Genomic DNA, 17,016 nt, shown 5'->3' with positions numbered 1-17,016 from the left:
GGTTGGTGGCAGGTAGAAAATCAGGAAATTGAAAAGTATAGGAATGACCGAGTCTGACTCCTCCTTACGTAGCACTTTCCTACCAAGATGTACTAGTTGGGGCGCAGATCATGCTTGAATAAAATTAAGGTCAAATTATGGCACATTCAGGCTCTGTCACCCACTTCTGGAGCTGCTGGGTTTGCTGAGGACCGGTGTTTTCATCTGTCACTGTGTTATGAAGGATGGGGCAGCTTCAAGGAGGGGATGGGCACAGCCCAGAAGCGGTTGCGTAGGCACCAGATGGGGCCTCCGTTTTGTAACTGCCCTAAGGCAGCCCCTGCTTTGGCCAGAATTTTGTATGTTAATAACATGAGTGTTCCACGCAAACCCTCATTGTGCCTGGCCCTCCGCGAAGCCCATTCTCAGCCTTGAAATGAAAACCAGATGTCTTGCTCAACCCTGTATCACATCAGCATTTTATTGGAATTGGTGCCAGATCAGACCTTGCACCAAATAAATCAAGATATTTTTCATGGGGCGAAGTAGGCCATTCGGGTAAAGATGTTGATCAAACTAAAATACACAACATGTGTTTATACTATAAAAGAGCTTGGTAATCCAATGTCTCTTCTCTCCCCCTTTCCCTTTTCAACATAATATGCTATATTATGTTGGAATAGATCTTCTATTTATACAATGTAATATGCTATCTCATGTTGGAATAGATTTTCTGTTTATACAACATAATATGCTATCTCGGGTTGGAATGGACCTTTCATTCCTTATGGTGAAATTGAGCTTCCTAGGCTATGGGGTACTGTGACTTTGAAATACTAAATTATTAAAGCACATAATCCCTTCCTTAACATCCCAATCTGGACAAAACCTTCCTTATTTTGATTAACGTCCTGAATGGGTTTATTTCGTTAGAAGTGAGCTCTTCTCTGATTGTATAATTAAAGTGTGGGTTTTCATTTCATCCTTTGGGGGAGAAATAATTTTAGAGTGTAAGCAAAAGCTGTTTCTATTTGATATTGAGGTATTATGTGCTCTGGAATACACATGGAAAATTGCTGGGAATCTTAATGCTTTTCTGCTTGCTGGTGTCTGCTTACAGAATACACTTGAGCCTTCGCCAGATGATACTTTGATCTCTTTCTTGCCTCTCGCCCATATGTTTGAAAGAGTTGTAGAGGTAGGCCCCTTGTTTTACTTTGCTTGCTTGCTTGCATGCTTGCTTGTGATCTGCTAAGTTGTTGTGTTTTTCAGAAGGCACTTGCTTTGAATGCCAGTGATGTACACATGTCATTTTTACCACTTGCACACATGTATGAACTGTTAATGCAGGTAAGTCTGATGTGTAGCTGGTCATCCCCACAGCTAGTTTTTTCCTCAACTCCATTTTAGAAATGGTGCTGATTATTTTTAGAGTATAAATTTGGGGGTGGGGGCCTGGATACTTGAACTTTATTTTTTTTTTTAAGTTTATTTATTTTTGAGAGAGAGAGAGAGCATAAGCAGAGGAGGGGCAGAGAGAGAGGGAGAGAGGGAGACACAGAATCCGAAGCAGGCTCCAGGCTCCAGCTGTCAGCACAGAGCCCAACACGGGGCTTGAACTCATGAACCGTGAGATGATGACCTGAGCCAAAGTCAGACGCTTAACTGACTGAGCTACCCTGGCACCCGATAGTTGAACTTTATTAATCATTCACTTTAAAATTAGAAGCTCAGACTTTCAAAGGATATGCACATGGCGTGATTCCAGGAATTTAACTGTAAAAGTAGAATTTTTATAAACGCCGTCTTCTGTTTCTGCCTCTGTAGGAAGTCTCTGTTTTTGATGATGCTTGTTAATAACGCACAAGTCGGCTTAAGACACACTTTTTTCACCAATATTCTTAGTGCCCTTGGAAAAGCAGGATGATCTACAGCTGACCTTTGCCTGGGTTCCCTGCATACAACTGTGTGACTATTTTAAAAACTGACCGAGAACCACCTCTTTTCCTTCTTGGACAAGTCTGGATCGTATACTTCCAGGAAAAAAAAAAAAAACAGTGGCCGCCATCCATTCATTTAACAAATATTTACCGAGTAGCAGCCATGTGCCAGGCACTGTGCGAGGTGTCTGTGACAAAGAGGTGACTGATCCAGAGCCAGTGGCCCTCTGATTGGCTGCTGCCCTCCAGGGCATGCTTACCCCTAAAGGATCAAGGGTCATGAGACCCCATTTTCCATCTGTTACCTCTGCTACTTCACACCCCAGAAGACCTTGTCAATTTCCAGAGTGATCTCCAGCAAGCTGATAACGGACCGTGTGTAACTAACTGCAGTTTTGGAAATGTGCCTGGTGGGCCGGGACACCCCTGAGCAAAAGCCCCCTGCGCCTGAAAATTTAAACCATGGACTGTGGTGTCCCTTTCCAGTGGTTTCTGCTTTCAAGCCTGAGACCATTTGTACTTCCATGGCGTCGTCTTTTGAATCTCTCTTTGTTTTTAAAACTTAAAACAGGCAGACTGTTTGTCAAACATGTGTGGCTTACCAGTGCGATTTGCATCGGACGGGAACACATCCACGCAATGGGTCGTAGGGCCGAACGTCAGGCTGCTTGGGTGTTTGGTGGCCCCGGATCTTAACCGCAGCACATCCAGTGGCTTTTCAGAGATTTTTAGTTAGATTCAGATTTTAAAAAGTGAGACTTTCATAAGCTTGGTAAATAGCCAAGTTTGCAACATGGCTAGGTTTTTGTTTAAAGACTAAGTAGGGCCTAGAGCTTCTAGAAGAGTAAAATACTGGGATTACGTAACATTCACCACCCATTTGTCATCAGCCTAAACCAGCAGAAGCTCCATGATCATCACTGAAAACAGTACTGCCTGGTTTCTTACCAGTTCCTTGATCTTCAGGACGATCAAGAGAAATACCACATTTCCGTGTTGTGCAAGGGCCAGGGAATGTGAAAACACTTTTTGAAAAGCTGCCTATACGTAGAACTTCAGGCTTTCTGGAAACTGGTCCCTATGCTGAAGTTGAAGCCTTGTGTGTCTGTGTGTGTATGTAGTATAGTGCCTGCTCTGGTGATGACGTGTGGGTTATTTTCGTTTCCTGCCCTAGTGTGTAATGCTGTGTCATGGAGCTAAAATAGGATTTTTCCAAGGAGATATCAGGCTGCTTATGGATGACCTCAAGACACTTCAACCCACGATCTTCCCTGTGGTACCCAGACTGCTGAACCGGATGTTCGACCGAGTAAGTTCCGAGCAGCAGAACGGGGACCTCGAGTCTGAGACTCGGGTTTGATTGGGCTCAGCCGGGTACCTTCCGTTCCCTTGGTCTCACGGAAGGCAGTTTCCCCATCATCTCCCTCACAGAGCTGTTGGTAAGGACTCTGAGAGAAAACCCGCCAACAGACGGGTTTTGTGAATTGAAAGGCCAAGTACAGGTGTAAGTGGGAGGTCATCTTATTTGTTCAGGAAGCTCTTTTGAGCCTCTATTTTCTCATCTGCACAATGGACTGTTCCCTCCTCTCCCTGCTGTCTAGCACATAAAATTGCTAATCGCATCACGTGAGGACAATAACTGTGAAATGATTGATTCTGTAAATTGTGATGTCCATGCACACGTAATGTGACTGACTTAACCACACAGACGAAGTGACTGAGCCAAGCCAGGGATGGAGAGAATGCCAGCCCTTCTGTGGGGGGCCACAGGGGCACGGACCACACGTCCTGGGCAGGACCAGTGTGTGGCATGAGCATTCTTCAAGATGAATTTGCACCGGGCAGCTTTCATACTCTTCATTGTAAGGCAGGGCATATGTTACTTAAGAGAGCTTTCTTGTTTTTTTAATGGTTCTTTAAAAAAACTTGTTAAAATAGCTTGATTGAGATGTAATTCACCTTCCATATAATTCACCCATTTAAAGTATAAAATTCACAGGTTTTTAGGACACTCACAGAGCTCTGCATCCATCACCAGAGCCCACTTCTACCACCTCAAAAGGAAACAATGCACCTGAGCTATCCTCAACCACCTTCCACCCCCAGGGACATGAATCTACTTTTTGCATGTATAGATTTCCCTGTTCTGGACTCTCATATGAATGGAATCATGAAATATCTGTTCTTTTGTGTCTCGCTTCTTTTACTTAGCATGTTTTCAAGGTCCGTCCATGTTGTAGCATGGGTCTGNTCTTTTTTTTTTTTTTTTTTTTTTGTCATAACAAGATCAGTCCTGTTCTAACGGTTTGGCATTTTATTTTTTTAATTTATTTATCTAAATTAAAGTTAGTTCACATACAGTGTCGTATTGGTTTCAGGAGCAGAACCCAGTGATTCATCACGTACATACAACACCCAGTGCTCATCCCAACAAGTGCCCTCCTCAGTGCCCAGCACCCACTTTCCCATTCCCCCACCAACACCCTGCCAGCAACCACCAGTCTGTTCTCTGTATTTGAGTCTCTTATGGTTTGCCTCCCTCTCCTTTCATCTTCTTTTTCCTTCCTTCCCCTGTGTTCATCTGTTAGGTTTCTTAGATTCCACAGCTGTAACACATTTTATTTATCTTTTCACGCATGGGCGGGCATTTGGGTTGTCATCACTTGCTGGCTATCATGCATAATCATGCTGTGAACAATTACGTACAAGTTTCTGCGTGGACATGTGCCTTCTTTCCTCTTGGGTATTTACGCTGGAGCGGAGTTGCCGGATCACATGGTGCCTCTGTGTTTAACTTTTGGAGGAACTACCGGTCTGCTTTCCCAAGCGACTGAGCCATACGGTGTTCCTCCCACCCAGCAACGTGAGGGGGGTTCCAGTTTCTCCACACCTGAACCGACACCTCTTGCTGTCTGACTTTCTGGTTCCAGCCATCCCAGTCATTTTGAAACCTTCTCTTTTCTTGCCTCATCAGATTTTCGGGCAGGCAAACACCACCCTGAAGCGATGGCTCCTGGACTTTGCCTCCAAGAGGAAAGAGTCTGAGCTTCGCAGTGGCATCATTAGGAACAACAGCCTGTGGGATAAACTAATCTTCCACAAGATACAGGTGACAGACTCACAACTATGGTTTATCATGTAAACTAACTGTGGCTTCAAAGTTTCTCTGAGGGCTCTTTTCTAAAGCCAGGTAGGAAGGTAGGAGAGAATGGCATGTTTATATTAATTCTGGCACGTTTCTAAAAAATTCAGGACCAAGCCACTAGGTAAACCTCAGTATATCCAGTGTAAAGCTGAGCAACGTGATAGCGTAGTAGGGAAGAAAAGGAATCAGGGTATTAGAGCCTTCCTAATTTTTTACTTTGCTTGGATTTCTGAAACAAGTATGTTATTCCTGACGTCATTTTTTAGGCACGAGTGGTAAAGAACGTGGAAGAATGATACCATGTCCAAAACAATGCCAAAAAATGTGGTGCTTGCCCCAGTCCACCACACTCTTGTTCTAATTTCTTGAAAGTAAAAAAGTGAAAACAAAAACAAAACAAAAAAACCCCGCAAGTAGTGGTGTTGGGTTATTCTTCATACCCGTTGAGAGTGCATATTGTCACTCCAGGTGGAAACAAGCTGCAGCCAGGCATTCATCTTTTGAATGCCTGCGAGCTGTCTGCGCATGGGTGGGCTCTGTGGGGCTGCGGAGAAGGAGCTGGGGGGCTGGGCACACCGGGTGCCCACGGTGTCTTTGGGGAGCCCACCAGCCTGCAGCCATTTGGCCCTCACTGTCTCCCCTCTCCTTGCCTTGCAAGTCGAGCCTGGGAGGAAAGGTCCGGCTGATGGTCACAGGAGCCGCGCCCGTGTCCGCCACCGTGCTGACGTTTCTGAGAGCAGCGCTCGGCTGTCAGGTGAGGTGGCCGTCACTGCAGCCGATTGCCTCCGCCTTTCCCAAGCCCAGGAATCTCCTCTCCAAAAGCCATCCTTCTAGTTTTGTGTCTTCTTTTGGTTGGGAAGATCGTGTTATTCGTATTTGGGGAAAGGAACGCGCATGTGCATCTCTTGTACGTGAGGCACGAGAAGATGCGTCTGTGGCCACCACAGACTGTATCATTTTCCCAGGGGTCAAGCACAGCCCATAAAACTCGCCTTTAACCAGGCCTGAGGGTATGGCAATGGGATGCAAGTGGTAAGCCCCACCTGCAAACCATGGAGGCAGGAGAGGCAAGAGACTGGGTGACAAGTGAGACCTGCGCGGGGCAGAGCCGCGAGCAGACCGTATGAGTGCGTTCCCGAGTGGGCAGCGTGCAGTGTGACCTGTCGGGCCACGTCAGCATCCCCCTGACCTGTCTGCAGGAGGGGGAGGTTAAGTAGAAGAAGATGACCACGGACAGAGGCTGGTGTTCCGTGTTGGAGGTGAGGATGTCTGGGTGCCATAACAAAGCCATAGTAGTAGTTGCCAAACTTACCATATGCAGTCACACCTTGCTTTGCGAGCATAATTCATTCCGGAAATATGCTTGTAACCCAAAGCACTCACATATCAAAGCAAATTTCAAGAACCATCAGCTCAGTTGTGGTCATGTGACATTGGGCATCACGCGCAAGACATCGCTCATTTATCAAGTTAAAAGTTATTAGAAATGTTTGCCCATCAGGCGGAACACTCGCAGAACAATTACTCCCAATCCGCGGTTTTACTCATAGACTATTTCAAAAGAGATTTCACCACGGCCATGGTCAGCCGTTACTCAGGAGTTGGAAGAACGTAATGATTTGTGCGCTTGCAGCATGGGTGTGACTGTTCCCTTCAATAACGTTTCCTCTCTCGGTCCAGTTTTATGAAGGCTACGGACAGACCGAATGCACTGCTGGGTGCTGCCTGACCATGCCTGGGGACTGGACAGCAGGTACGCAGAGCCAGACACCGCTTACAGGCATCCTGTTACTCAATTGAGAGTTACTGGGATTGGGTTCATCATTGGTTCATTAACCAACTCAAGTTCTGTGTCTCCAGTGATTAGGCTGTGGGGCAAACAGTCTGGTAAACCAAGGGCCCTCATGGAAATGGCCGCCATGGCAGAGCAGGATGTGCTTTGAGGACCCGGCCGTAACACAGGGGGCAGTCGGGATGTATGTAGATGCTGAGACTGACAGCTGAGACATGATGCCCTTTTTACCCGGTGCAGAGCATTGGGCGCAACAGAGCTTGCAAGGAATTGATTGGGGTCTAATTATCTGCTGGTAAACTTGAACTGAATTTACACTGGGTGCTGTGCTAGGTGTCAATACCACAGAGCAAAAGAAACAAGTCATTTCTCCCAAAAGGCACAAGGAGAGGCAAATACAAAAATGATCGATCCAGCAGCTGTCATGAATAGGCTTGCGTATTAGGTGCTTGAGGTGCACATCACGGGCACTTCATCGCATCCCTGTGAAGTCGGCCCTGTGACCCCGGGGAGGAAATGATGATGGATTAAAAAGCACGTAAATAATGGACAAGAATTTGCCCAGCATCGTGCTTTGCAGCCAGGATTCCAGCCCAGATCTGACGGCAGAGTTTCTGTGCTCTCCTCTGTAGCGCGCAGGGAGTGCGCTCTCCACACGGCGGACCCTGCTGATTTATTTGGCGTGTTAGAAACACAAGCACTATCTAGTAACTTCTAGTAGCACAGTTCTGCTGGGACTCCCACTAATTGTCTCTGAACCTTCTTCATGGTTTAATTTATAAACCCCTGGTTCTTTATCAGCTGAGAGAATTTGGAGCAGTGATCTCTTTATGCAAAAAACATAAAACATAGGGGAATTATTTGTGATGCTCTTTTTTTTTTAATTTTTTAAAAATATTTATTTATTTTGAGAGACAGAGTGTGAACAGGGGAGAGGCAGAGAGAGAGAGAGACAAAGAATCTGAAGCAGGCTTCAGGCTCTGAGCTGTCAGCCCAGAGCCCGACATGGGGCTCGAACTCACAAACCGCAAGATCATAACCTGAGCCAAAGTTGGCCACTTACCAACTGAGCAACCCAGGCACCCCGTGATGCTCTTAAAACCTATCTCATTTCTGTTACTCTTTATTTTTTTTTTTAATTTTTTAATGTTTTATTTATTGAGAGACAGACAGACTATGAGCATGGGAGGGGCAGAGAGAGGGGAGACACAGAATACGAAGCAGGCTCCAGGCTATCAGCACAGAGCCTGACGTGGGGCTTGAACTCATGAACAGTGAGATCATGACCTGAGCCGAAGTTGAACGCTCAACTGACTGAACCACCCAGGCGCCCCTCTGTTACTCTTTTGTTTGGGAAAAGACAACCCAATCTGAACCACTTGGGGCAGGAGAGTTAGCTGTGAAAATAAGCCCCATCCTATCTTAATAAACTTAAATCTAAAACACATTCTCCTGTTTTTTTGTCAAAGCTTTGCTGTGTATAACCTTTTATGTAAAATAAATTTTTTTTTTTTTTTTTTTGAGAGAGGGCATGAGTGGGCGAGGGGTGGACAGGGGATCCAAAGCAGAGAGCCTGATGCAGGGCTTGAACTCCCAAACTATGAGATCATGACCTGGGCTAAAGTCAGACATTTAACCAACTGAGCCACCCAGGCGCCCCTTGTGTTCTCTTACCGAAAGTAGGGATGTTAAGTCTGTTGAGAGAGAGGTGGCAGATGAACAGGGGCCATCAGATTGTGAGAGCGCAGGAGAAGTTTTAAAAAGCTTGCGCCCAGGCATTTGTAGAAACCCCTTAAAATCAGCAGCCAAATTATTTCTACTCTGAAAAATAATTTGGAGCATCAAATTTGGGAAAGGTTGCTAAAAGACTTTTGAATATCTGACTCTCTTCGAGGAATAAACACTCTATGTTCCCTTCCGGGGACAGTGGGGGTGGGGAGGGTGGGGGACGGGATATAATCGCAGAGAACAGAAGTTCACACCAGCTGTTGTTATTATGAGCAGGAGCAGGCTTGTTTCCTATAAAAATAATTCAGCCCAAGATGTTAGGAGTCTTCCTGGGATTGATCATTCTTCTATTGAACATGCAGGCCACGTCGGTGCCCCAATGCCATGCAATCTTATAAAACTTGTTGATGTAGAAGAAATGAACTACCTGGCGGCCAAGGGTGAGGGCGAGGTAAGTGAACTGCCCCCCCCCCCCCAGGCGTTCACCCTCATCGCCGTCCCTCTGATGGACGGCCGTGCCCATGCCCCCTGCACTGCTGTTTCACGGCACTGTCACGAAAAGGCCTTGAGCTTGATGTCATTGGTGATCCGGGATCAAACAGGCTTTTTTGAAGGTTCCTAATGTGGGAGGGGTACCACTAACGTCTCTCCCATCAGACACCATAGGGACTTGGGCACGCAAAGGCTGAAGCGCTTCAAGGCCTGGAGCACAGCTCTGGTCAGCTGATTGCCCTGCATGCCTGTGAGTGAGCTACTGGCCAGCGGAAGGAAAGCCTCATTACTTCAAATGATTTCATCCCCCTTGGGGCGCCCCAGCAGCTGGGAGCCAGACCCTCAGGCAGGCAGTAGCCTGCAACCTGACTGCGGCTGAGCTCGTTACGGGGAAACGGGCGTCGGAGGTACCCCCAAGATCCCAGTGTGGCTCTGGTAGCTCTTTCTGGATCGTGGAATTTGGGGCTTCTAGCTAAAGGTTGAGACACGGGCACATGCACACACACACGCACCCCACCTTTCTCCGGAGAACCCCCGGGAAACGCTGTTAACAGATTATCTTCCCCTCCCCACAGTTCTATCAAGATGTAATTGACATACAACAACGTGTGTGTGTTTAAACAGCACAATGATTGGGGCGCCTGGGTGGCTCAGTCAATTAAGCATCTGACTTCAGCTCAGGTCATGATCTCACAGTTTGTGAGGATTTGTGGCTTCGAGCCCCGTGGCAGGCTCTGTGCTGACAGCTTGGAGCCTGGAGCCTGCTTCAGATTCTGTCTGCCTCTCCCTGCCCCTTCCCCACCCCTGCTCTGCCTCTCTCTCTCAAAAATAAATAAACATTAAAAACAAAAGCTAAACAGCATAATGATTTGACATACATAGATTGTGAAGTGATTACCCACAATAAGTTTCATTAATATCCATCATCTCCTATAGCTATAAGAAAAACAATTTTTTCCTTGTGATGAGAACTCTTAGGATCTCATCTCTTAACTTTTTTTTTTAAGTTTATTTCTTTTTAGAGAGACAGAGAGTGTGAGAGCAGGGGAGGGGCAGGGAGAGAGAGAGAAAAAAAATCCCAGAGTGGAGCCCGGACATGGGCCCCGAACTCATGAACTGTGAGATCATGACCTGAGCCAAAATCCTGAGTCAGACACTTAACCAACTGAGCCACCCATATACCCCTCATCTCTTAACGTTTGAATATATCACACATCAGTGTTAGCCGTAGGCACCATGCTGTACATTCCATCCCTGGACTTATTTGCCTCCTGGCTGGAAGTTTTGTGCCTTTTTACCCCCTTCCTCTACTCCCCCCTCACCCCCCTCCAATCTTTTTCTCTTCAGGTGTGTGTAAAAGGCCCAAATGTATTTAAAGGCTACTTGAAGGACCCAGCAAAAACAGCAGAAGTTCTGGATAAAGATGGCTGGTTACACACAGGGGACATTGGAAAGTGGTTACCAGTAAGTGCTCACCTCCTCTGTCCCCACAGACTATTGTTTTCTGCTGAGAACATCCCCTTGGCTGCACGTGGTGGCCTCACTTTTCTCCTTCCCTGCTGAGAGGGTGTGGTGTAGGGGGCCCATTTCCTACAGGGAACAGGTTTGTGCTCTGAGCGTGCCTGGGTAGGATTTTCATCTTCACTTTAGCAATAGGCCTGGTCTTGGTGCTTGACATCAATTCTGCTGCTTCCTGTTTGGAATCCAGAGAGACTACGTACAGCCTTTTATATATCCGGGCTGGACCTCGATGTTAAGGCCTTCATTTAAAAAGGTGTGGGGAGCAGTGTGGTAGACCGCCAGGAAGGTGTGGTGGGCAAGAATTTGTCAATATGTGTGTTTACTAGGGTTTTCATCTCATTACAAATAGGGTAAGTGTTCCGCGGATTAGATCAACACCTTTGAATTTAGTCTTAAATTTATTGTAGAGAAATTCCAGAGTCCAGTGTAAGAGAGAGGCATGTGCAAGAAGCCATGCGCATAGGTTTGGCCAATTTTGCTTGCTGTGGTATCAACCACTGCTTTTTCTAAGTGGTTACTGTGTTTAATTACAAGCACTGAAATGACTAATGTAATTTTTATTATTGGTTGTATTGGTTGAGTCTTACAGATTTAAGGTGCCTAATACTCCCCTAAATTTTTATTGATTTGAAAAATCTGCCCCCAACCCCACCAAGCCAATCAGCTCAGACTTCAGCATACCCAAGTTATTCAGAAATAAATTAAGTCCCTCTTTCCGAGTTCAAGAGGGATGACGTGTCGGTTCTAATTCTGGCTCTGGCGCTAATGAACACATTTCCTAATCTCTCTGGACCTCAGTCTTCTCCTTGTGAAAACGGCGCAGAACCAACATGGAACGAGAGAGCCATAGTAACGTCCCAACAGCTGGCTTCTGGAAGCCTGAGAATGACCCCGGGATGGGGATGGGTTGAATGGGGGTGGGGGTTCGGGTCACCGGAGGCGGGCGCTCCGGCATCTGGCCAGCCTGGCAGAGAGATTGTGGCTCGCCTCGGCTGTCCTGTGGGCAGCTGACCGGCGCTGCTGCGGGGGGCCAGGAGCAGCCCCGTCCCACTCCTGCCCTGAAACGAAGACAAAGGAAGCGGGCGCCCGGCCTCTCTCGCAGGCATCTCCTGAGCCCTCGCTGTGCACACAGAGCGCAACGGGAGGGCCTGTGTCTGTGCTCCCAAAGGGCAGGCCTCACGCTTGGGCAGCCAGAGGGGTAGCGGGCCAGAGTGCTGCTGCCCGGCTACTGGGGACGCAGCGTGAGCTCTGGAGCCCCTTCTCTCTCTCCCTCTCTCTTTCTCTCTTCACTCAACTCACTGGCCTTGGGCAAGTCACTTAGTCTCTCCAAACCTCAGTCTGCCTCACATGGGCTGACAGCTCGTCCCTGTGCCTTGTTACCAGGATTAAATGATGCCACGTGAAATCCCCTGAACTGTGTGTGACCGACATGGGGAGGGCAGGGGCAGGGTGGGGGGGGCAGCAGCCGAGGAGCCACCCCCAGCCCTTCCCTCCCCTCTCGCAAACAGAATGGCACCTTGAAGATTATCGACAGGAAGAAGCACATATTTAAACTGGCGCAAGGAGAGTACATAGCACCTGAGAAGATTGAGAACATCTACGTGCGAAGCGAGCCTGTCGCCCAGGTGTTTGTGCACGGAGAGAGCTTGCAGGTGAGGTCCCTCTGCCTCGCCCGCCAGGTGACGCCAGTGTGGCCGGGGCCTCGGGCTCTGGAGTTTTCAGTGCGGTGGGAAGTTGGCGATGAGACCGAATTGACTTTCACTTGTGACGGGCTGTCACACTGTGGGGTTCTGCTGCCTGGCACTTCTTGTCCAGAAGAGGTTTTCTCTTTAAATTGCGTATTTTTATTTTACGTCCCTGGAGTGGTCTGGTGGACCAAGGGGAATTGGATAAAGATATTCAGGAGTAGGTAAAATATGCTCTTAATTTAACTATGAAAGGAGATAGTGATAGGCTGATTCTGAGGAAGTTTAGAATTTTCAAATGTATTATTTCTGAGCAGTGGTTGTGAGCCAGTATGTACATGAAGTTGAAAACCAAGGTCAATATTGTAGCGACATGTCTGTCTGCAAAATGTCGGGCAGATGTTGGCAAGGAAGAGAAAGGGGTCTGGTTTCCTGAAAGTTCATCTTCTTTTTCAAGTCTTGAAAATACTTTGAGATAACTTTTAGAAGAATGTTATCTTATAGGGAATACACCTATTTGAATATTGTTTTCCTTTGAACCCGGTACCCTACCGTGCCTTTGATTTTTATTTGCTTTTATTGTTACTGAATTGTTAAAAAAAAAAAAAAGGCATTAGAGATTAAATAAAATTTTTTTAATGTTTTATTTATTTTTGAGAGAGAGACAGAGCATGAGTGGGGGAGAGGCAGAGAGAGGGAGACACAGAATCCAAAGCAGGCTCCATGCTCTGGGCTGTCAGCACAGAGCCCAACGCAGGGCTTGAACCCATGAACCGCAAGATCATGACCTGAGCTGAAGTCAGCCACTTAACTGACTGAGCCACCTAGGCAGCGCCCCCACCTTTTTCTTTATTTTTTTAATGTTTTATTTATTTTTGAGAGAGAGAAAGAGCGCGCACAAGTAGGGGAGGGGAGAGGAGAGGGAGACACAGAATCCAAAGCAGGCTCCATGCTCTGGGCTGTCAGCACAGAGCCCAACGCAGGGCTTGAACCCATGAACCGCATGATCATGACCTGAGCTGAAGTCAGCCACTTAACTGACTGAGCCACCTCGGCAGCCCCCCCACCTTTTTCTTTATTTTTTTAATGTTTTATTTATTTTTGAGAGAGAGAAAGAGCGCGCACAAGTAGGGGAGGGGAGAGGAGAGGGAGACACAGAATCAGAAAGATTTAAAGAAAATGAATCTGTATAAATTTTCTCTTTCTCTCTTTTTTATAGCAGTAAATTGATATCTATTGCCCCACTTGCTTGATAGTTTTAATAGTAAAATATGCAAAAGTAAATAGAAGTTAGGGTTTTGTCAGACTTCGATGCCCAGCGGCCCTTTTAAAACATTTAATTGCAAAATTCCTGGTGCCGTGTGCATTTTTAGAGCTGGGAATTCTTGGGGCACCTGGGTGGCTCAGTCGATTAAGTGTCTGACTTCGGCTCAGGTTATGATCTCGGTCCGTGGGTTCGAGCCCCACATCATCCTCGGTGCTGAACGTTTGTTCAGAGCCTGGAGCCTGCTTCAGATTCTGTGTCTCCTTCTCTCTCTGCCCCTCCTCCGCATTAGCTCTGTCTCACTCTGTCTCTCAAAAATAAAGAAATGTAAAAAATTAGAGCTGGGAGTTCTTAACCTGGGCTCCATGGACCCCTGGGGCTGGTAATGTTTGAAGAGTCTGTGACTTCCGTCAGATCCTCCCGGGGTCCATGTGCGTGATGAAGAACCGCTATTTCAGAATCTCTCCGTCAAACCGTGTCATAACTCACTTGTCTGTGTTAAAGGCATTTCTCATAGCAATCGTGGTACCGGATGTTGAGACGTTATGTTCCTGGGCCAAAAAGAGAGGATTTGAAGGCTCCTTTGAGGAACTGTGCAGGAACAAGGTAAGGCTCTGAAGCGTGTGGTCCACCTCCGGACCTTCGCCTGGCACCGAGCCCGCCTCCAGAGCCCTTCAACACAGCAAGCGTGTTGTTTTCTTGCCTTCCTAGGATGTCAGAAAAGCCATCTTAGAAGACATGGTGAGGCTCGGGAAGGAATCTGGCCTGAAACCGTTTGAACAGGTAGGACTTTGATCACGCACGAACCCTACATGACGGTTTCTAGCTTGAGGATTCCGTGTGAACAGGCGTGGAGCGCCAGGTGACCTGAAGAGACCCACAGGGAAAGCATGATGGAGGCTCGGCCAGCGGGGTGGGGGGTGGGTTTCTGTAACCAAGGAGTAGGCCTTCGCTTTTCCGGAGGTCGGGATCCAGGCCCGGATTCTGGCCTGGGCGTAGCCCCTGCGCCCGTGTGGACAGAGCGGCTGGCCAGGGCCTCCATCCCCTCGGGCCTGCGTGCTGTTTAGATTCGGGTCGCATCTGTCCTTGTTTTTTTGCTTTAATTTCCTCATTTATTTGCAGGTCAAAGGCATTAGTCTCCACCCTGAACTGTTTTCTATAGACAACGGCCTTCTGACCCCAACAATGAAGGCCAAACGGCCAGAGCTTCGGAACTATTTCAGGTCACAGATAGATGAACTTTATTCTACCATCAAAGTTTAATGTGAGGAAGAAACCACACACCTCCAAAGCCTCCTACTGATGGCCTTCACGTTGGTAATTTTGACTAGAGCACGCGTAGGAAAGGGAGCGTCCGTGTTTGACTTGTGCATTCGGGTTCTTGTCATAGGAATATTGGAGGGCGTGGAGCACTGCCTTACTGTCCCTTCGTGTTGCAGACCATGCTTCTGGTGATACACAGTTTCCAAAATGAGCCTTAAAATTGTAAAGGGGGAACTATAAATGTGCTAAGTTATTTGTGACTTCCTCGGTTTAAAAAAAAAAAGGCGGGTGAAAACTGCATCTCCCTGTTTTTCTAACCAAGGGATTAGGATTTTGCTGCAAATTCTGCATTTGTCTGCTGCTCTCGAGTACAGTGCACTGGAGAGAACCTGTCCCTTAACAAAAGCCGTCCCAGCTGGAGAACGTCACAAGTGGACCCGAGATTCTTTTTTAATCCCTGCCTCCTTCCCTTCCCCGCCTCACGTGCTGTCTGACGACCCCTCTGATTGCGGGGTACGGAGCACCGGTAGAAGCAGAAGCTTCTGGTGAAGCACGGGACAGACCCAGCTGCGAACAGCACCGACCCGGAGCCTCAGGTGAATGGCTGCTCACGTGAGCGAAGGAGCGCGCTCTGGCCTCCACGGGGCAGAATGTGCTCTGACCCTCTTCTCCGCACCCGGTTCCCTCCCTCTGTCCTTTCCCAGGGGTTATTAAAAAATCTGCCTTAGACCCTGCAGTGAAGACCAGCATTTCAAGAAGGAAATAAAATTACCTGGATCAACCATGCTCAACTGTGACGCCTGTGTAACTGTCCACTTCATCTTCACTGAACCAGTCACTGTTTGTGATGGCCGACGGATNCTTTCAAAACATTAAAAGAATAGATGTACATGGGTACTTATTGAAATGGACAGTAATAAACACTCTTACAATGCTACCTGATTTTTCTGAAATGTATTTGCCAAGCCAAAATTCTAGGATGTAGAAATCTGGAAAATTCATCTCCTGGGATTAACTTCTCAAGGGAATTTTTTTTCTTAAGTTAATTTGGGAAATTAGCTGCATTTCACTTTACTGCAAGTCTTTGCCACGTGTGACTGAATCAAGTTGTCACTTCCACACTGAAAGCAGCTGGTTCGGGATTTGTGAGAGTACATGTGTATTACACAAGCACAACAGGGTTGGCACTAAAGAACTGTCACGCGTGTAGTAACACTATTTGGTAGCCTAACTTCGTATGTGTATTCTTAATTGCACAACAAGTCAATAATTTGTCACCTTGGGGTTTTGAATGTTTGCTTTAAGTGTTGGCTATTTCTATGTTTTATAAACCAAAACAATTTCCAAAAACAATGAAGGAAACCAAAATAAATATTTCTGCATTTCAAGTGAGTCAAAGCCTCTCTTTTCATGGCAGAGGTAATATTCGGGGCGGCCTTGGATGGGCACACAGGAGGAGCAGAGGGCCCTGGGCCTCATACCCGCCCTCCGGTGTCCGTCTTTGCTGACGCTGAGGGGGCCGACCCGGGGCCCCTGGCTGGGTTCTCTGCTGCCAGCCGCGCTCCCGCTCCGTGGCGGAGAAGAAGATCATGGTGTGAGCAGTGCAGACATTCTTGGAAATGCAAATTCTTTGCTGGGAAGCTGCGTTTCAGGAGACACTGGCTTCTGCAGTGGGTTTGATTCAGTGTATTTTAGTAATTCTCTTACTAAACACTGTTTTAGACAGTGTCTCACCTACGGCAGCTGACATTTTCTCTTCCCTTTGCCTCTGTTTCTACGCTCTGCTATCAATGCACAGATTTCCTCTTCTGCAGGTGTTCATCTGTCCGCCCCTGGCTCCTCGTGGAGTCTGTGACATTGAGACCCGCCTCCTGCCCTCGCTCCCTCCCTTCAATCTCACGTTTGGTGTGGAGATGTTTGGTTTCTTCCTCTAACGCTCAAGCCCTCTGCACGCATCTCTTGAAAGCCTCCAAACCCATTCTGCTTTTTGTTCGAGTTATTAAATTCCTATGTCGTCTTCTCTCATCTCTCCTTTCTCTTCTTCTCCTCCTGAGTTGAAATCTGAGTTTCTTCACACAAGGGCATGACCTGATTTTCCCTCCCTTTGCACCCAGCATGGCTTGTACACCAGTGGGAGTTGATGAAATAAATCTCATTTACATAAGGGATTCCTATTTAAATATAAACAAATACTTGGAATTTTGAAC

The 17,016-nt window shown here is 47.2% G+C and overlaps 1 protein-coding gene across 6 annotated transcripts in view; it reads left to right on the top strand.

Moving 5' to 3' along the window:
• The window catches only part of ACSL1 (acyl-CoA synthetase long chain family member 1), a 66,379-nt gene extending 50,633 nt beyond the window's left edge, over positions 1-15,746 (top strand). For 2 of the 6 annotated variants that reach the window (XM_077762182.1, XM_077762190.1), the window contains exons 11-21: positions 1,100-1,177; positions 3,094-3,228; positions 4,894-5,028; positions 5,723-5,818; positions 6,745-6,817; positions 8,947-9,035; positions 10,424-10,540; positions 12,106-12,249; positions 14,051-14,152; positions 14,258-14,329; positions 14,669-15,746. In XM_077762182.1, coding sequence (XP_077618308.1) covers positions 1,100-1,177; positions 3,094-3,228; positions 4,894-5,028; positions 5,723-5,818; positions 6,745-6,817; positions 8,947-9,035; positions 10,424-10,540; positions 12,106-12,249; positions 14,051-14,152; positions 14,258-14,329; positions 14,669-14,809 — 1,182 coding nt within the window. In that variant the 3' untranslated portion in view covers positions 14,810-15,746. Of the gene's footprint in view, positions 1-1,099; positions 1,178-1,251; positions 1,330-3,093; positions 3,229-4,893; positions 5,029-5,722; positions 5,819-6,744; positions 6,818-8,946; positions 9,036-10,423; positions 10,541-12,105; positions 12,250-14,050; positions 14,153-14,257; positions 14,330-14,668 lie in introns of all 6 variants that reach the window. The other 4 variants (XR_013334670.1, XR_013334671.1, XM_077762219.1 and 1 more) reach the window with 4 other exon arrangements.
• Positions 15,747-17,016: the final 1,270 nt, after the last annotated feature.

This window comes from Crocuta crocuta, unplaced genomic scaffold (assembly GCF_008692635.1).
Source record: "Crocuta crocuta isolate KB4526 unplaced genomic scaffold, BGI_CrCroc_1.0 scaffold90, whole genome shotgun sequence".
Taxonomy (NCBI): Eukaryota; Metazoa; Chordata; class Mammalia; order Carnivora; family Hyaenidae; genus Crocuta; species Crocuta crocuta.
The sequence above is the reverse complement of the archived record's forward strand: the minus strand, read 5'-3'. Positions and strand labels throughout refer to the sequence as shown.